The 20,133-nt window shown below is 29.7% G+C and overlaps 3 protein-coding genes across 9 annotated transcripts in view; 2 read left to right on the top strand and 1 right to left on the bottom strand.

Moving 5' to 3' along the window:
* The window catches only part of LOC108748474 (ethanolamine kinase 1), a 4,868-nt gene extending 544 nt beyond the window's left edge, over positions 1-4,324 (top strand). For 3 of the 4 annotated variants that reach the window (XM_018486669.1, XM_018486668.1, XM_018486667.1), the window contains exons 2-8: positions 256-384; positions 893-1,030; positions 1,239-1,504; positions 1,588-1,814; positions 1,966-2,188; positions 3,394-3,570; positions 3,953-4,324. In XM_018486669.1, the coding sequence (XP_018342171.1) occupies positions 265-384; positions 893-1,030; positions 1,239-1,504; positions 1,588-1,814; positions 1,966-2,188; positions 3,394-3,472 (1,053 nt within the window). In that variant the 5' untranslated portion in view covers positions 256-264 and the 3' untranslated portion in view covers positions 3,473-3,570; positions 3,953-4,324. Of the gene's footprint in view, positions 1-2; positions 15-255; positions 385-892; positions 1,031-1,238; positions 1,505-1,587; positions 1,815-1,965; positions 2,189-3,393; positions 3,571-3,952 lie in introns of those variants that run through there. The other variant, XM_018486671.1, reaches the window with a different exon arrangement.
* Positions 4,325-4,668: 344 nt separating this feature from the next.
* On the top strand, positions 4,669-9,891 carry LOC108748473. 4 transcript variants are annotated; one of them, XM_018486665.1, is made up of 9 exons: positions 4,669-5,730; positions 6,626-6,799; positions 7,621-7,741; positions 7,871-8,051; positions 8,125-8,338; positions 8,452-8,614; positions 8,704-8,843; positions 8,965-9,086; positions 9,618-9,891. In XM_018486665.1, exons 1-8 carry the CDS (start codon positions 5,617-5,619, stop codon positions 9,076-9,078), a joined length of 1,221 nt encoding a protein of 406 aa, XP_018342167.1. In that variant the 5' UTR covers positions 4,669-5,616; the 3' UTR covers positions 9,079-9,086; positions 9,618-9,891. The 4 variants fall into 4 exon arrangements, with proteins under 4 accessions (XP_018342167.1, XP_018342166.1, XP_018342165.1 ...); XM_018486664.1 differs by having other exon boundaries at positions 9,402-9,891; XM_018486663.1 differs by having other exon boundaries at positions 4,670-5,730; positions 8,965-9,891.
* A 2,104-nt stretch (positions 9,892-11,995) lies between these two features.
* Positions 11,996-15,285, bottom strand: LOC108748467 (eukaryotic translation initiation factor 3 subunit M). The gene is made up of 7 exons (XM_018486656.1): positions 15,186-15,285; positions 13,704-13,883; positions 13,525-13,619; positions 13,124-13,342; positions 12,724-12,992; positions 12,491-12,634; positions 11,996-12,222 (listed from the first exon to the last, which is right to left on the bottom strand). Exons 1-7 carry the CDS (start codon positions 15,228-15,230, stop codon positions 11,999-12,001), a joined length of 1,176 nt encoding a protein of 391 aa, XP_018342158.1. The 5' UTR covers positions 15,231-15,285; the 3' UTR covers positions 11,996-11,998.
* Positions 15,286-20,133: the final 4,848 nt, after the last annotated feature.

The following is a 20,133-nucleotide window of genomic DNA, read 5'->3' as shown; positions in this document are numbered from 1 at the left end:
GCCGTGAAACATTCGTGAGGATTGAGTGTTATGTTTTTACATTTTTGTTTTTGTACATATATGCATACAAATTTTTTAATTAAATATTTTGTTCATTTATAGTAAAATTATAGCCAATAGATTCACATTGTATGATATCTAATCAATGCATTACAAATAGAATATTCCTTGAGTCTTTAAATTTTGTCCACGTTATCTGCACTTTATTATTAAAATAATAATTAAGTAAAAAACTTTTATTATTCCATAAAATAGCATTAAGCTATGAGTGCATGTGAGGAACATTTCAACATTACAATAGATGAGAATGAAATCATTGTTGGTGCTAAAGATATTATAAAGAGAATTAGACCATCCTGGCCTTTGCAACAATTGCATTTTAAGGTAATTTTCGGTATCCTTTTATAAGAAGTAATAGAAAAATAACTTAACAATGATAATAATAATTGAATTCAAAATTAAATTGTATATCTCTTATGTCCCTTTTGCTTTTAAAAAATAAATCGTTATATTTATAGTGCCCTTTTTATAGTAATATATTATATTTTATTTGTCTACTGGTAATCTTATTTTACCTGACATGCAATACAATTTCAATTTTCGTCATAGAATTGAAATTGTAGTGCAGATTGGAATTTGTATTTTCCTTATGTTCGATTTATATATATTCATTCTTTCATAAATGCAGAGTTTTATCAATTTTGTTTTCATAATTAAATAATAAGAAATATTAATAGCTTTTTAACCTTTTCTTGCACCCACATGATTTTAAACATTGACATAAGTAACAAAAGAGTTTTCAGATAACAATACTATCTTTACCATTACTGATGATATGTAAATCAAATCGAAATAATTAGGAAAAAGAATATCTTTTTTTCTTTTATTTCAGATATTTACTGATGGAAGAACAAATAAGTTGATAGGAATATGGTACATGGGACATTATACAGATATGATCCTGGTTAGAATTTATGGCAATAATTCGGATTTACTGATTGACAGAAAAAGCGAAATAAAAAATATCCGGGTAAAGATTTTATCAAAGTTATTATACACGGCGCTATCTTGGTGATATTTCAGTTTATAATTAAACTGTTATAATTTATTTGCATTCATTTTTTTTTATTAACCTACACATATACCTATGCATAAGTATTATACAAAGAAAAATATAACAAATTTAAATTTTAATGTGTAAACAATATAATGTATATAAAATAAATATTTGTGCATAGATATTGAATAAGGCTGGCTATACTCATTGCATTTATGCTACATTTAACAATGGATTTGCCTATGAATTCTTGGAAGGTGAAACTCTCACTACTGAAACAGTCAAAAATCCAAAAGTATACCCATTAATTGCGAAACGTATGGCTGAAATGCATAATCTTGAATCTGAAAATGAATCTATATCAAAAGATGCTTTTATTTGGGAAAAAATAAAGAAATTTATGCAAATTATACCCAAAAGATTTTCGGATTCTCTCAAGCAAGCAAAGTAAGCGCTTATAAATAGATACTTCCTTTGAACATATAAGACATATTCAATAGTTTAGTTGTTGTAATAGTTTCTACTTTAAGGTTTGAAATGTTGATACCATCCTATGCAATATTGGAGAAAGAATATCAGCTATTGAAAAGTACACTTTCCAAAGTGAATAGTCCTGTAGTATTCGCTCATAATGATCTTCTACTAGGAAATATATTGTACAATCAAAAACAGGAAAGTGTCGTTTTTATCGATTATGAATATACTGCGCTCAACTATCAGGCGTTTGATATAGTTAATCACTTTACAGAATTTGCCGGTAATTACGCATTCTTCAATCTTACAAATGTATTAGACAACCTACCTTTGTATACATAACTACCTTGTAATACATAAAGTGTATTACAGAAAACAACAAAGTATATTATAAAGTATATTAAATAAAATTTTAAATACCTGGTACATTTAAGGTTTTGACGAGCCGGATTATTCTTTATATCCGGATGAAAATTTTCAAAAAATGTGGTTGAAGAAATATTTGCAAATATACAACGCGACGACTAATGTGTCCGAAAAAGACGTTGACAAATTATATTGGCAAGTTACTAAATTTACTCCTTTGCCGCATTTTTTTTGGGGCTGTTGGGCTCTCATCCAGAGCGAGCATTCACATATTGATTTTGATTTTTTAGAGTAAGTGCTTTTATTTATCAATAAAACATATTTACAAATGATGTATCAAATATATCTGATATGATAGTAGAAAGATAGTAGACATACATACTATTTATATTTATATAGAGGAAAGGCCTCTATTATGAGATACTGAGTTTATTTTGGATAAATGCTAGAAATCCAGAAAGAAATCCAGGCAGAATTTAAAAAAATAATACGTTATTTTGAAGGGAAAGTAATAAGCTTTAAGATAACGTTATATAAAATTTAATTCAAATTCCATTTTTTTATTTAAAATTAAAGAAATGTAAAAAGTGAGCAAATCGCAAAATCAAAAAATTGTACTCCTAATATAAGATGCCCCGAGAAATCGATAGTAAAACACCAAGTATATCAGTATTGCAATTAAAAAACTTTATTTAATATTTCTAAAATACAAACAAACAGAGCTAGCGTTCGCGAAAAATAAGCATGCGATAGATTATATTCAGAACTCGTCTTCAGGTAGTTGGAATCAAGTATCGCAGAAATAGGCACTCGACGTTCATCCGTCCGATTGTCCTTTTTTATTATTGTACAATAATATTTATACTTTAGCAACGATTTTCACTATAACATAGGAGCATGGGTTATTTCATATTAGAAATACCCTAGATATCTCATATTATGATTTCCATGCTTTATGGTTTTATAATCATCAAATTTAACTTCTGTAATTAAACAATTCAATATATCCCATATTTTTCTATTAGTACGACCTTACTCTATTAGTACGACCTTACTCTATCAGTACATGAAGAATTTATTGTCAAATATTTATTTATTAAATAATAAACAAGGTTTAAAGGATCATCTTAATGAAACTTGAAGACATCCAAATTCTAAAATCTTTTACAATGACTATAGGTATGATCTAATAATGAATTTTCTACTAAATAGTTTTCAATCCAAGAGCAATAAATTTATGATGGAACCAATAATTTATTAGTTTAGTAGAACGCCACTATCTCATAATAGGGGCTTTCTTCTATATATATATGAAACTATCTATTATCATATCTACTACTATCGCATATACGCACACTAATAAAAATAACGGCAATAATAATTCGACAATCGATTATTTTCTTGTATAATAGACTTATCAAAATTTTAGGATAAAAATGAAATACTTTGATCAAATATATATAATTATTATAGTGAATTTTTAAATATTTTTTCAGATACGCTGCAATACGTTTCAACGAATATTTTAAATGGAAGGAAGAAATTTTTAAGATGAAAACAGAATTTGATGAATGAAACAGTGGCATATATAAAATTTGTAATATGGCATTTTTTTATGTATTTATTTCAATTGAAGTATTTTGTTCCGAATGTATATCCCAGCAATTGTACATGTATGTGTATATATAATTTTTTATTGACTATTGTTATAGATGTATTGATATATTGTAATATTTATATATATGATATTAATAGTTGTGATCAAATATGATCACTATTTTATTGGTGCTGGTAGTGTACAATATTATATATAGATACATCTTTATGACTGTATATTTACAAGTATAATAGAACAAGTACGAGACAACGTTATAGTTTAATTAACTTTAAGTTTTCTTTCTTTGTTAAATATATATGGAATTTATAAAATAAAAATGCCCGAAGAATTAAGTTTATCAGTATAATTAGTTTAAATGTTCAGTGATTACGTACTCTCAATGACAATTTCCAGTATAATACAAATAACAATAGATCAATAAAAATAATCGATTTCAGGGAAGAAGACTATCATATCTCACATTTTTCATTATCGTTGGGTACAAGGTACAATTACCAGCTATTGAAGATAGCCAGTCTTGGATAAGTTACGTTGAGTGTTAAATTTTAACTTATTAATGTTATCGTCAATCATGTCAGCGATTAATATAATTGATCTTTTTTTTCTACATGGTGTTTTTGGGAAAATCTGTATATTGTATTGTGAATTATGATACCATGTATCCAATGAATCATATGATATCGTGAATCAATTCACTTCTATGTATATTATACATTCTGTTATTATGAGTACTGAAATTCTCTAGTTCGTGACTACAGATTTTGAGTATTCGCATTCGCAATGAATAACAGAACGCAGCCTATATGAAATTTGTGAATCAATCGCTTTGGAATGAATTATATTTCTTGTAACGCGGTAAGAGAAGATGCCAAAGTGAGCGAATTTATTGGAGTATTTATAATTTTATTGATTAACATCTAGAAAATTTGCTCACTTTTGTAATTTTCACCTGCTTTCAAGATATACATTCGATTTCATTATCGTTTATTCATAACATTAAGCACACATATTTCTATGTGTGAATCGATGCATCAATAATTATGAAATCGGCCAAGGACCAAGACGTATCAGATGGACATGATGCATTCAGACACACAAATACGCTAGCTCACTCACTAGAGTGCTTACGCTCTCTTTGAAGTTGGATATAAACATTGAGTGAAAATATGATAAACTGTAATCGAAAGGAGAAACATTAGTCGAGCCTGGTTGAGCCAGTTCTCTGAATTTCATCGATATACTTGAGCTCTTTGTTTAACAATAGACGTCGTAATTGCAAACTGTTTGGTTCAGCCGAGTTCGGCAGTTCATTCGTCCATTGTTTCTGATTGTTTCAATATATAAATGGTGCCTTCCAGCGACAGATAGTCAGTACTTTTAACACTGTGATCATTAATCATTTCAACTCGGTATAACATGGGCAAACAAAAATATATGTGTTACACTGTGTCTCTTGGAAAGCACCTAAAATTATAGGAAATTCAGGCTTTTCTTTCTTATTTGTACATATTGATCAAAACGACGTTCTCCAAAACGAATGCTCGCGTGATAATATATGTATAGCAGTTCGCGCGTTGCGCCACTTATTTTCTCATTCTTAGTTGGTGCCATGATGTAAATAGTCTTTTTCGGAAGAACAACATTGAACAATCGGTTCAAGTCGAGAGAGATGGTTGCTTCATCAACTTAAGCTATATCTGATCGCAAACGATATCAGAGAGAAACCTTAATTTCTCTCTGACGATATATATCGGTACGAATCTTGATGCTTCTTCGTTGATAGACGATGTCTCGCGGTGACGATATCCGTTTGATTGAGAGCAATTGAGAGTTCTGTACTGGACAATCGAGAGAGAGAGAGAGAGAGAGAGAGAGAGAGAGAGAGGGGAGAGAGAGAGAGAGAGAGAGATTCAGCGCAGCTGAATCAAATCAAAACTACACCTGCAGAGAGCAGGCTGCAATCAAATACGCAGTGGTGCGTAGTTCGTGTTGGATCGCGCATCTCAGACCTCTCTGAGAAAGACAGAAAGGAACGCTGTGTTCTCTGGTCACTCAAAAGTCTAGACTTCGTATTTGCCGATTGTTTGTCGATAATTGAAAGATGCACGTCACCTGCAAGTGCCTGAATGTGTCCATCAAGTCTAGAAGCGCTGAATTGCAGCAGGTTAACGTTGAATTGACAGATCTAGAGCGTGCTGATGCCTTTTTTCGAGAAGTAAATAAAAGCTTTTTCACTCGTTGCCTTTCTCTTTTTCGAAAAATCCATGATCTAAAAACAAATAATTAAAAAAAAGTGTTCTGTCTCATCCCCTTCTCCCTCTTTCGCTTCTCGCCTGTTTCATTGCAAAGTTAAAATCGGTTTGAATTTAGAGTTAAAGTTTTATCTTCACCTCTTTACCGATATAAATTTAGAGTTTAATCTTACATAGAGATGTGTAGTAGATATGAAAAAATATATGCTTCAATTTTCATAAATGGATCTCAGTTTGACATATCATGTAACTCATGCGATCAATTCCATGTTTTTTTTTTGCAGCACGGCAATAATCTTATACTTTGGGACCCCGTCGTATTATGTTAATTTTTTGTTCAAGCTGGTTCTCACCTTCCATCTTTTGTACATCTTTTTGATTTTATATAAAATGTTTTTTCTAATATTCACATGAGATTAGTGAACATTGATCGATATGACGTTTCTGTTTAGATATTAAATTCTTTTAGCATTAAAAAAAATAATATCTGCATAAAAGTCATACTGTTATAATGAATTACTTATGTATATATAATTGGAATTAAAATATAGAACGATTTAATTATTAATGACAGTGTAACAGATAGTGATTTTGTTTTGAGTTAATATTCTTGAAGCTTCCACGGGTGCTTTCTATATAAAAGTTATGCGTTTCGCGGATTTCCTCCGTGTCCAGATCTATTCTTGAAATGCCAACATTTAAATGCAAACGATACTGCTCAGTATCAGGCTGCTCTTTGCCCTGATGAAGTGGACTGCAAGGTTCACGAAACGTTGGCATTTCAAGAATGGATCTGGACATGGAGGAAACCCGCGAAACGCATAACTTTTATATAGATAGTGATTTTATTTTTGACAGGATTTGGCGAGTATATCAGAATTGGAAAAAATTACTAAAGAACAACCTGGTTTAATGGAAAAAAGAAATGTTGGATCCTGGATTGTACACCGTTGTTGCAATTGCTCAATGTATACTCACGCAGTTCACAGAGAATACGGTGCTGCTTTAGTCCTCATTAATAACAATATTCTTGTAAGTTTTAGACAAAACTTACGTGTTGCAAGAGAGATATTAAGTTAATATTTCAAGAGACGATGGTCTTAATCAAAATAATCTGTTTGTGTTTGCCATATAAATAATTTGTTTTACTTGCACAGTTGCTACTTCTCCTGTTCAATATTAAGTGCCATTCAAATTACCATTTTATAGTGAATTTCTTTTCTAAAAAAAGAAAAAATAGTATGAAATCTTTTTTGTCAGCATTTTTGTTTAAAAAACTAAGAATCTTTGGCCGGAGAAGTAACAACCGTGTTTACTTGATTGACTCTACCTATATTCTTGTTGTTGCCTTTCCAAAATTTTTATCTATTTAATTTTAGTGTAACTTATGAAAAATAATTTATTATGATCTCATTCTTTATCTAAGGATAAAGAATGAGATCGAATTCTCATCTAGATTCTCCCTAAGCCCCAGTTTCATAATTCACGGTTAACCGAGGTTCAACTTGTTTCTCATCTCTTTCCAATTTCCTAAAATTGAAAAGAGATGAGAAACAAGTTGAGTTTGAAACGGCTTAGGTGTCATGCCATCCTTGTTTAACATTGAATAAACAAAAATGATGTGATATTTGGGTGGAATTCAGATAGGAATCTCAGTCTAAGATAAACAACTGATTTTATCAAAAACAATTATCTCTGCATATGATATTAATTGCAGATAATAATTATACATTTGTTGTTTAATTTGTTGTTATAAATTACAAAAATAATACCTATCAGAGATATATCATTCATTTTTATGGACTTGTTAACTTCTGAATAAACTTGTTTGAAAGATAATTATATTGTTATAGCTATCTCCCGAAGAAATAAATAAATTAAAATCCAATCCAGATTATAGCCCAATATTTAGGGTAGTAATTAATCATAGTTTGGAAGATCTCGATGATTATTTGCAACAGCCTAAATTTTCTGGTAAGTAATGTGTATATATGTGTTCAACATGTATTTAATTTTGTTGGATTTTAAAATAATTCATTTATATCTGCATATTATGTATCCATATATTATCTTAGCGTTATATGTTATGTTTTATTTATCTAGTTTCACAATTACCTAACGCGATTCAAGTGGCCCTAGGTGGATTACAACAACAGTTACAGGAGGCTATACAACGTCAAACAATAACTATAGAAGATAAAATACATGCGTTCACTGCTGAGCAGCATCAATTGTTGGAACAATTTCGCGAAAGAGCACACAATGAACATAGGCTGTTATCAAAGTAATTTTATAAGTATGTGTATATTACTATATTATATAATAATAATAATAACTTGTTTTTTTTTTATAATTAGACTAGTATGTAGAGGTGACGAGACAAGTAGAGTAACCAATAATATAGAAACTCCGCCAACAACTCCTGACGGTTTTAAAAGTATCATGACTACCTCTGCAGCTAGTACAGTAAATCCAAAGTCTAATATAATATTCAGTGATACAAAAATATCTAGTAGCCCAAACGTTAAACACGAAACAGCTACCAGACACTCCTCTAAAAGTAGCATTAATGTAAGTCATTTATCAAAGTTTTTTCTTTTAAATTATTACTTGATGTACAGATCAAAAGTCTTATAATTATAATTTTAATAATTATTATTGAATCTGGATAATAAACTTTACAGAATGAAAATTTGAGAAAAAAGGATACAGTGTATATTAGTACCAAGGAATCAGCTAGCTTCGATACAGAAGTATTGTTTCCTTTTGAAGGAATGGAGGATACAGACACAGCCAGCCAAGAACTTCTATCCTCTTCGGAAGACACTGATGGATCTGATACTGATGGTATGAATTTATAGAATTTATATATATCATTAATATCCTTGTGTTTTATTTAAGTTTGTGTTTAAGTTTGTAATAATTAACATATTTAGATTCAAGCCAAAACGAGGAGATTCATATGCCAAGAGGACAGCGGGATGGTCATTCTACGTTAGCTAAATCATTACCTGTTATCGTGCCTGTTTTCCCTTCTATCGTTCATCATACAATACAGGATCAAGACGATGATCAGGTAAAATTTTACATGATTTTTAATTTTTGCAATATATTGTACACTTCTGAGTCTTTTCATGCTTATATTTGATTGAAGTTTACTCTCTCTAAAAAAAATCTATATATAATTATAATTACAGTTACCAACTGAGCCACACAACATTCGAGCTTCAATGAAAGCCTTAGCTAAAAGCGTTAATACTGATACAGTATTTGGAGATTTACCACGTCCCAGATTTTCTACTCAGATCTGATTTATCAAGTATGATAAGAGAAATTCAGTCATGATTTTTTAATTTTTTGATACAAAAAATATATCACAGTCTCTATCATCCGTCATTTGTCTTTTATACAAAAATTACAAGAGGTTTATGTATACTTGGAATAAATATGGCCGGTTTTACACAAAAGTACAGAACGTCCTGTTTTATGGAAAAGATGCCTCTTAACTCAAGTTTTAGATATTCTAGATTTACTAGCTAATGTAAAACATATTTAAAAAAGATAAAACTTTATATGCTAAACTAAATGCGGTGCTTACAGAGATGTTGTGAAAATGATTGTTTCACCTTTACAGGATGGGAAATCACTATAGTGATGTTGAAAAGTGTCATATTTTGAGGCAAGGAGTGTGTGGTACAATGAATAATATAATAAATCTTACTTAAGGAAAAGCTGTAAGATTTTAAAAGTAGATCTTCGCTTCGCCTTCTAAAGTTAAGTCTAAAATGTACTCTTTGCTTTCCGTTTCTTAGTATATTTTATCACTTTTTACTTTTCGTTTTTTTGTTAGTTTGTTTCTTCATTTGTCCGAGATAAGAATTTATGACTTCAAGAACGAGGAAGGAAGGGAAGAGAAGGGAGATAGAGATAAGAAATACGATTATTGAAACGGTCGCAAAGAGGATAAAAGACAAGAAACAGGACAGAAAGAATATATAGTAGATTAGATTTAAAGATCAATAAACAAAAGAATGTACATTAAATATTTATATTTGATTTAAATACGTAAAATTTGGAGTTATACAATTGTATAGTACATACAATTTGTAACTTTATAATTTATTCCAGCATTATTTTATTTACGTATACATTGTAAATGAGTTCTTGTAAACATATTAAATTTTTTAAAAAGATTAATTTAATATATATAGCAGCACAGTAATAATAATAAATAACTACATTGTGCTATTGGCATTATTGATACTTGTACAATGGCTGCGAAAAATTCAGCAGAAAAAGCTTTCTAACTGTTGTAAAATTCTTAAATATGAATGGTTTAGGCCCATCAACGTTACTTTGACTTTAAGCAAAACTTAAAATTCTATTCGTCTCGTTTTAAAGCTGAAAAAGAGACAGAGACAGAGGGTTTAAGCCTCGCTTAAAATCGAAGTAACATTGGTGCAATTGGGCCTTATACATTTAGATCCAGTGAGGAATTAAGGGCAAGACCAATATTAAAGAATTTTACAATAGTTGCAAAGCTGTTTTTTCTGCTGAACGCAGCTAATGTATGATGTACGCATGTACGTACGAATGTTTTACAATATTAATTTTTTGTCCCGTTTTATTGAAAATTAAAATGCTACTAAAAAATAATGTCAACTATGTTTAAGTAAAAATGCTTTAAGATTATATAAAATTAATGTGATAGAAAAGCAGCGCAAAAATGTCAATGTAATAAGAAAAGTTAATTATAAATCATAATTTTTTACATAGAGATAAGATCTAAAACAGATCAAATGCTTCTTATAATGTCGCGTATTTTATTATCAAATAGCTGATATTTATCTGCAATTAATATTTTTACCATATATCGACTGCATAATTAAATGCGGTTAGAAATATTAAAAACAAAAAAAAATAAAATTTTTCACGTAATATGATATCTTGCTTCTAAAAAAATGAAGTTCATTTTATCATGTTCAAACATTATTGATTCAAGTAGAATTATCATGAGACACCTGTAAAAATATTATTTTATAGAATTAAGAATGTATTTTTCATCCAGTTTGCTGTATACTATTAATTTTTACACTTATTGTGAAATATATATTATGTTAATTTGATGCATGTGTGTGTTTCAAGACACGTATGCATAAAGACTATCCTAAAAGTATTCGACTTTTGCATATATCTTTGTCTTTGGGCATCCTCTTTCCTTTGTGGAAAACAGACATTTATTCAGGGAGAGTACCTTGAGGAGTATCCCCACCAATACAACCCAACAACTATTCAAGTAACAATGGTACGCAGTTGTGTGAGCTTCGAAAACTCCGAGGATCGCACTTTACAATGATCCAGCGAGTCGAGTAGAGAATTTGCATTAAATTTTATCAAAAATTTGGCCACACATGTTTCGAGATAATCGACATGATCCATAAAGTTTATAGCAATGATTTGAGCGACAATGGATAACGAGAAGAGTCTCGATTCAAGAAAGCGTGCTAGAGTTGGAGCAACATAAAGGCTCACTGTTTTCTTCGACCAGGAAGGTGTATACATCACAAATATGCTCCATAAGGTCGTACAGTAAACAGAGTATTATTACTTAGAAGGTATGAAACGATTGCGTGACACTATGAGGATCTGTTGGCTATCACACACAAAAAGTGACTTCTAGGACTGCTTTTGGAAGTGGACCGCTGAAAAGATTGCTTCGAAAGGAAACTACTTTGAAGGCGATATTATCCAGAATAGCTCTTTCTCATTATATAGACAGAGGTTGGATATTTTTGGAACAGACCTCTTATATTTACATGCCTAACATACATGTAGTGTGCATATCTAATTTAAATATACATAATATGACACAAATGCATGAAAATGGCAAAATTAATCGTTTTGAATTAATTTTTAATATATTTTATATACTATGACAAATTTAAATTATTTATTTTATGGAAATAATTTGACATTAAAAAAACGAGATGATTAATCGCGAATGTAGCTAAATTAATTAAATATGTAAATGTATGTTTAAAATTATATAAAAATTTTGTATTTAATAGTTTTTGTTATATAAATATGATATTGTAATATATTATTAATTTTTAACTGCATTGCTTTTATAGCTAGATTCAATGAATCTCTGTTATTCTCTGGAAAAAAAATTAACTTATAATCTTGTGATATTCTCATAATTATGTATATTTATGGAATTTTTCGGTATTGTCAGTGAGCAAGAGTAGCTTTATTCTTTGCTGCAAGCTCCATTTGAGCAACAGCTACAGTTTTCATGCCATCCTGTACGGCCGAAAGATTAGCTTTCCATGATACGAGTAAATCTCGCAGTTGCATCCATTGCGGACGACCAAACGTTCTATGCATTGTGCTTGAAATTAATACTTTACGGCCAGCCTGATCCATGCGCGCTCTTACAAGTTTGGTTTTTAAAACTGGAACAATATTATATACATCTCGTGAGAATATTATTACATGATCATAACATTTCGCATTTTTCTTAAAAGTTTGTTTCTTAATGTTGTTGAATGCTTCGATAACTCAATGAAAATATAATTTTACTGAGTCAGTACAGATTCATTTAATATATCCTGTCAAAAATCAGTTGCCACTTAAATAAGCAATAGTGCAAACTATGTTATTTAAACAGGATGTTAAATGTTATTTATTGTAAATAAAATTTTTAGAGTAAAAATAGCTTACCATCAATTATGAAGCTTTCTACTTCAGATTCATCAATCTGCAATTCCTCTTGTATTGTATCAAAAGACATTTCTGGATTTGTTTCTGCAAGTTGCATAAAGGTTAATAGCCTCATCTTTTTCATGTTTTGTTCATGATTTAATCCTATAAGAAAAAAAAGTACATTATAAATTTTATTTTATTGAAATAAAATAAAAGCTTTACATTATCTACATTATGAACTAGATATATACCAAGTTGATGCTCTACAAATTCTCTATGATGCTGATAGAAATGTAAATACGCTGGTAATTTATCTTGTACAAATACAAGAAGTAAATCATGTATTAATTCGCCTTCTAAAAATCTCACAGGTTTTAATGCCAAAAGCGGATCTAACAAAAATGTGTTTGGATCTGCTAATGCAGCTAATATACAACGCTGTGCATCTTCCCTAGCCGCGGAAGCATTCTCTGCTGTATAAGTTCCCAACAATTCCACCATAACAGCTGCTGCTTGTTCTCTAAAACGAATTATACAAATATCTTGTAAAATATATTTTATTGAAATTATTTCTACATTGTATAGAAAATAAGTGAGTGTGTTTGAAAGAGAGGAAGAGGAGAAGTAGATAAAGAAAACACAAGACATTACCCTTGTTTGCAACTTAAAAGAACTTCATGCAACAAACGCAATAACTTTTGCATTTGTTCATTCGATGGAGGAAAGGAGGCAAATTGTTGCTTTAATTGATCTATTCCACTATACACAGCTTTTACTTGATCAACATTGCGAGCTATTTGTACCAAGTGGTAATAAACATGATATCTCATTGGAGAATCATCAGCAAGAGATTGGAATAAGAGCCACAAACTGCAAACATATATCATTTGAAAAAATGTATTTGCAAAAGTTTGTACATTAGTATTGTTAAATACTAAAATCTGCTTTGTGGCCAAAAATACTATTATTTCTCTTAATTAATTTAAATATGATTTGTTATATTAAAAAATAATGTTACATATGTGAATTTCAAAAAATTAACAATGTATTACGCTTTTAAGCAAACCAATCCAAGCTTATATCCAGGTGCTTTTACAAGTTTCTCACAGAATGCTAAAATTAAATTTTCAGCGCGTTCTGTAGGTATCTAAAATAGAACATCGGTAAAAATAAAAAAGAAAATTAATATTTAATTATCCATAATAAAAAATTATCAAAATGTTAAACTTGCCAGAATCATGATAGATACAATGTCATTCAATACAGTTTCTATTTCGCTTTCATTTCCTTCTTTGAAACATGCCTCACATACTCCAATAATTTTATGCAAATCATCTTCTATTCCTTTAGGAGACTTCTCTTCACTGATTTCTGCACCAAGACTTTTAAAATACACTCTTAGTTCTTGCGCCTAAAATAACAGTAATAATAAAAATAATAATATTAAAAAGGTAATTATGTAGTTATAGCACTTCAAAAAGCAATAAATTAAACTTATTACAATATGATTGGAAATGGAACTTGTTTTTAAATATTCAAACTTGAAATACGAAGCGCCTTACAGTCCCGAGTGTTAAGATGTTGAACTAACATTTATTTAAATTGAATTAATTTTTCAGAAATAAATTGAGAGCCGATGAAATTATCGGATTCATACAATCATTCTGATAATCCCCCCAAATTCTTGGTCTCGGTAGTCTAAAGGCTTAGGATCTTGCACGGAATGCAAGAGATCCGGGTTCGACTCCCGGCCGAGGCAATATTTTTCGCAGTAAGTTTATTACAATTTTTAAGATTTGGGAAAATTTGGGGGGATTATCAGAATGATTTTGTGTGAATCCGATAATTTCATCGGCTCTCAATTTATTTCTGAAAAATTAATTCAATTAATAAATGAATGTTAGTTCAACATCTTAACACTCGGGACTGTAAGGCGCTTCGTATTTAAAGTTTAAACTTATTACGTTTTTGCATGAAATAAACAAATCTAGCAAAAAAGAGTCATTCTGCCCTACAAACCGAGATATTAATTCTTAAAGTTAACAGATATTCAGATTAGAAAATTGTCATATCAATGGTATAAAGGGTTACACAAATTTTGTTTTATAAACAAAATTTTTTGCTTTAGAAACAAATTTTCTGCTTTAAAAACACAAATTATTTTCTATACCATTTATGTTTTTATTGTACAATACTTAAAGAATTTGTTTTTAAAGCAGAAAATTTGTAATTTTTTGAAACAGAAAATTCTAGCTTCACATGCTTACATGTTCTCATATCCCTCTATGTCATCAATGTGATAAATTTCCTAACCTGAATAGTGAACTTTAATATCTCGGTTCGCGGGGCTTCTTTTTGCCAGATTCTTTCGTTTCATGCAAAAACGCGTTGAATAAGTCTAATTTCATCAAAATCAGTAAGCAGGACACAATTCTAGACAATTTGAATTTTATGTTACTTTTAAGCTCGGTTCAACTTACTCTTTGTCTTTTTCTAATCTTTAGACAAAGAGTAAGTTAAACCGAGATTAAAGTTAATCTATGTTGGTGGAAATGGGCATTAATGTACATTAATTTTGATATAACCTAAAAATATCATAGATATATTTCAAAGATTTGTATCTGTCATATTCTTATAACTATTACGTGCGTATGCCACAAAGATATGTTCCTAAGAAAATTAGCCAAAATGTTATATAATTTTGCAAACTTACCTGATCATCTAATGACAATTCCATGAAAATTGGTGGAACCTGCATTTTGACGAACAATACACGTTTTCACCGTAATAAAAATCGATTAGACAAGGATAACGTTAAAGCAGAGAGAAAACCACTGAATTACAAAGGTGCCTTTACATGGCAGCGTCAAGGAGCGTTTAGCTCGGGTCTACATAAAATTAGGTATTTCAATCTTTAAGCCGTAAAAAATTGACCAATTAATTCGGATCTACAATAGGTTTTTAAGCCTTATGCCAAAGATTAAGAAATAGATGAATTACAGTCGATTATTCTCCTCGCATTCGACTGTAATTGGTCAATTTCTTATAGCTTAAAGCTTAAAACACTTAGGTTACATGGATTGATATTTTCCGCGTAACGTGTTTCCCGTAAGGGTGAAATCACATGGTGCGGAATAGGACTGCGGAATACAGAGTGCGTCATTGAAGCAACCAATCCGCACTTTTCCATCACGCAAGTTTTGTGTGCTATGTTCACATGATGCGTCAAAGATGTATTCAGCATGAATATAATTTAAAAAATACTAACTTCATGTTAATAATTTGCTTATTAAAAAAAATATAATTTTTTAAATTGTAAAAACAATTATCACTGTTGTAGTATTTGATGTTTTATAATTAATCTTTACAATTTTATAAGAATTTTTTGAACTGTTTTAACGCATTGCTATCATTTTTCCGCATCGTGTGAACATAGCACACAAAACTGGAAAAATGCGGAAAGGGGCACACTGAAATTGCACATAATGCTCATTGCTTTTTTGATCTTGATATTTATATTTATGCACTCAGATTTTGTCATTTTGCTTCATTCGTCTCGACATTATGCAATTCCATCATATCAATTAGCATCAAATTATTTTAATCTCTCAAAATACGACGATTTATTTCAAGAACAATTCCGCAGCATCAAATGCAGAATAGCGCTGAGTAGTTGTTTCAATTATTCATTCTCTATTCCGCAGTCCTATTCCGCACTGTATGATTTCAACCTAACCACTCAGAGGCGTTCCGCACTTTCTGTTACGTCTGTTTTAAAAAGTATTGTGCAAGTTTACGCGATTTTTGATGAGCGTGCAGATGGAATAGACAACATGGAGTCATCTGCAAGTTTTTTTAAATATTATTCTTTCGATTAATAATATTCTTTAGTTTAAAATTTAGAAAAATACGTAAACTAATTGTGTTATTTACTCTCTCGTATTTTTCTTTATTTTTGTACTTATTTGTTTAGTGTTAGCGTTCTTATTTCGTTTAATCTCTATATGGTATAGATTGTTTTATTTACTCTTTATTATATATCTATTTTATATCTTTTTTACTTCTTTTAGTATAAAATTTTGCATGTAAAACATCTTCGGCAAAGCGGCAATGATCCGGTTTGGTTATGTATAGAAAAATAGAGAAGATTAATCTGCAAAGGGTTAATTAGTTATTATAATTATCTTTATTTACAGCAAATCAAATGTGACTATTGTGGCAGGCTAATATCACAACACTGTGAAGATATATTGTAACATTTTTGTTTTAAACGATATAATGAATATAAGAAGCCTTAAAAATTAATGAAAATAATATTGCAACTATTGGTATAAATATGTACACCTGTTACATGTATCATTTTGTACATTATATGAAATTCACTAATATAATTGAATTTTTTTGTGTATTACAGTTAATAGATTAGATGAAAATGAACTATCTTTTGATGGTTCTAACGAATATTTGGAAGAACGTCTTATTATGACGGTAATAGATAGGCCACCATATTATACGATCACTGTTTAAATGTTAAAGAAAGATCTAAAACAAAAGAAGCAATACTGTGGGAAGAAATAAAAAATATAATTAATAGTATGTGTACAGGGTGTCCCATTCATCACCGGTCGATTTGAATTTCGCGCTATTTTTAAAACGATGCCGAATCTAAGATCGTGATACGCCTGAATAATTTGCACGCATTCTTTCACCGTGTACTTTTCCATAATTAATTTCCCATCTGTCTAGATGACATATGTGAAGTTTGAGGTTAATCGGTTTGACGTTTTAAAAATAGCGCGAAATTCAAATCGACCGGTGATGAATGGGACACCCTGTATATAAATTTAAAAACTTATACATACATTTATTCAGGACATGTCTTTATAGAACTGGAATTGGAATTAATTTGTTTTTCCTACAGAAAATAGAAATCGAAGAAATTATTGTGTAATTTCAATCCATTCGAATTGTGCCATATACACTAATATTGTTGTTAAGAAATTATTATTAATAATTACTTATTATAACAAAATTTTTATTGTTTTATTTAAAATTACTTGATAAAATTTATTTAAAATTGTATGACAAAAGATTTTAAAATAATTGTTTATTAGGTAATATGAGTATCAATAATCTCCAAAAGAAATGGAAATATCACAGAGACTGTTACATAAGAGTCAGAAAAAAATAAAAGAATATGTGTAGAGTAGATCTAGTGCATCATCAGCAAATTTCAAATCGAATTATAAATTTTTTGATTGGATGAGACCTTTGAACGACACATTTCAGACTACAACGTAAGTATTGTATATTATAGAAAATCATTTACATGTCAATATATTATATAATTAACATTTTATAGAACAATAAGCACGTTATCAAAGACAGTTGAAAAATCCTTAATACAAACAGAAAAAGACAGCAATAATTTTTCAGAAACATCAAAGATATGTTCTAATGTACAATAGCTTCAATTTGAAGCCCTGATCTTTCATTGATCAACTTCTACTGCATCAGCCAGAAAAAGTAAATAAATATAATTACCTACATGTGTTACATTTGTGTTATTTTTCAATTTTCTGAAAAGTTAATTCAATTGTGTTAGCAGAACAAAAGAAAGACAATGAATCAGGACGGTTATAAACTGCCGTATTAGATATTTTAAAGATGCCTATTTCAGAACTAGATGCTGTTGATGGCGATTTTTAACAACTTTAGAAGAAACTTTACGCCGTTTATCATATCAAAAGAGAATTATGTTGGAAATTAAATTTCTTTAAATGATCACAGCAGAGTTTGAAAGCAAAGAAGCAAGTTTTTAAATTATTAACCAAAGATATTATTTTACAATGAACGAGAATGACGATTGGTTCGGTTTTTTAGTATCAATCTCGTTAGTTTTATTCCCGCATTCATATGGATTTTTATCTGTGATAAATTAACAGATAGTGATAGAACTTAAGCTCATGCTGTACGACATCATATAACCACATTTCCCCGTGAGAGTTGAGTATGTCTGATTTTGGCATAATATAAGCCTAAACTACAAAAACCCCCTTTATAAAGAACCTTATTAAATTAGTAAGATTAAAGATTAGTAAATTATTAAAGAGATACAATGATTTAAAAGATTTAAATATAAGATATAAAAAAAAATTATATAATGATGTTATAAAAAAATATTTAATTTGAAAAGCTGTATATAATATTAAATTAAGAAAAATATTATGAAGTTAAAAATTAAGATAAAAAGGCTAAAACTGACCTAACCACAGATGTAAAGTAATGGAAGTGTATAATAAATATATTCTAAAATATACATATATAAGAAAGTTAATTTTAAAACATAAGTCAGAAATTAATATATTCAGTTCTTATACAAAATATTACTGGATATAATTATTTAATTAATTAATAACAAGTTATTATTGTTCAGTAATTCCCTGATGAAAATAAAAATCGGAGCATAAATTCGAAGTGTAAATTGGATGTAATGGGAGAGTAACAAAAGCGTAAACAAAATTTCTAGAAGGCGAAAATTGAAACATCAAAATGTGAAAGAAGCGTAAATACTTCTTTTACATTTCATTGTTTCAATTTTCGCCTTCTAGAAGTTTTGTTCACATTTCTGTTACTCTTCCATTACATCCAATTTACACTTCGATTTTTATTTTTATTAAGGTTCTATTACGCATGCATTATGTAGTATTCTTTAGTTAAATAATAAAATTATTTAGTCACAATATAGCACAAATCAAATGCTTTTATTGGGCAATAAAAAAATATAAATTTTTTGTTTTGTATATATTTTTGTCATTATAGTTTTACGTTTTATTTTTGTATCATAACAAGTCACAATTATTTTGAGAAAATTTATATATAATAAAAACTTAATATTAATACATTACATTTTGTAGAGTATATATTAATATATTATTATTATTTAAATTCCTTTTATATCATAAGTTGTCCCTAGAATCCAGTATTTAATGATATTAAGTGTGGAATCATAAAATCAACAAGCCAAAATCAATATGCCATATTACATCTTTTTATCAATAATATAGAATAAAAAATAAAAAATAAGTAATATATATCTATTTATATATATTAAAAACAGAAAGTTCAAAATTCATTGCAAAGTGCTTTTTCCCATTGCCATGTAATTGCTCCATCTCCTTCAAAATACTCAGAGAAAGTATTTCTAATAAATTTTCACAAGAATGTGTTTTATTTATATAATCTTGAAAAGCTTCTTGTGCAAATGTTTCATCAGATACAGTTATAATGGAATAGTACCGATTATCTTTGTGATTAATTGAAATATGAAATATGTAAGCAGCATGTTGCTTGCACAATTCTTCTAACTAAAATTACAGATGCTATAATCGATTTTCTGTAGATTTGCTATTGTTACGTCCAAGCTCCGCGCGCATGCGGAGCTGAGGGGGTGAACGTAACGAGGAACCGAATTGTTAGACCGATTTGGTCGTGTCCGGGCTCCGGACCGCAAGGGAGCCGTGGGGGAGGACCGACGCAAATCGGGAGGCGCTTCGCTTCGTCCTGAGGCTCCTAACGAGCCGGGGGTCGAACGGAGGACGAAGCGGAATCCTCTGCTCGTGCTCCGCTAAACGGACACACGAGTCGGACGTACTTTGAAA

This window comes from Trachymyrmex septentrionalis, unplaced genomic scaffold (assembly GCF_001594115.1).
Source record: "Trachymyrmex septentrionalis isolate Tsep2-gDNA-1 unplaced genomic scaffold, Tsep1.0 scaffold220, whole genome shotgun sequence".
Taxonomy (NCBI): domain Eukaryota; kingdom Metazoa; phylum Arthropoda; class Insecta; order Hymenoptera; family Formicidae; genus Trachymyrmex; species Trachymyrmex septentrionalis.
This window is presented reverse-complemented; position numbering and strand designations above follow the sequence as displayed.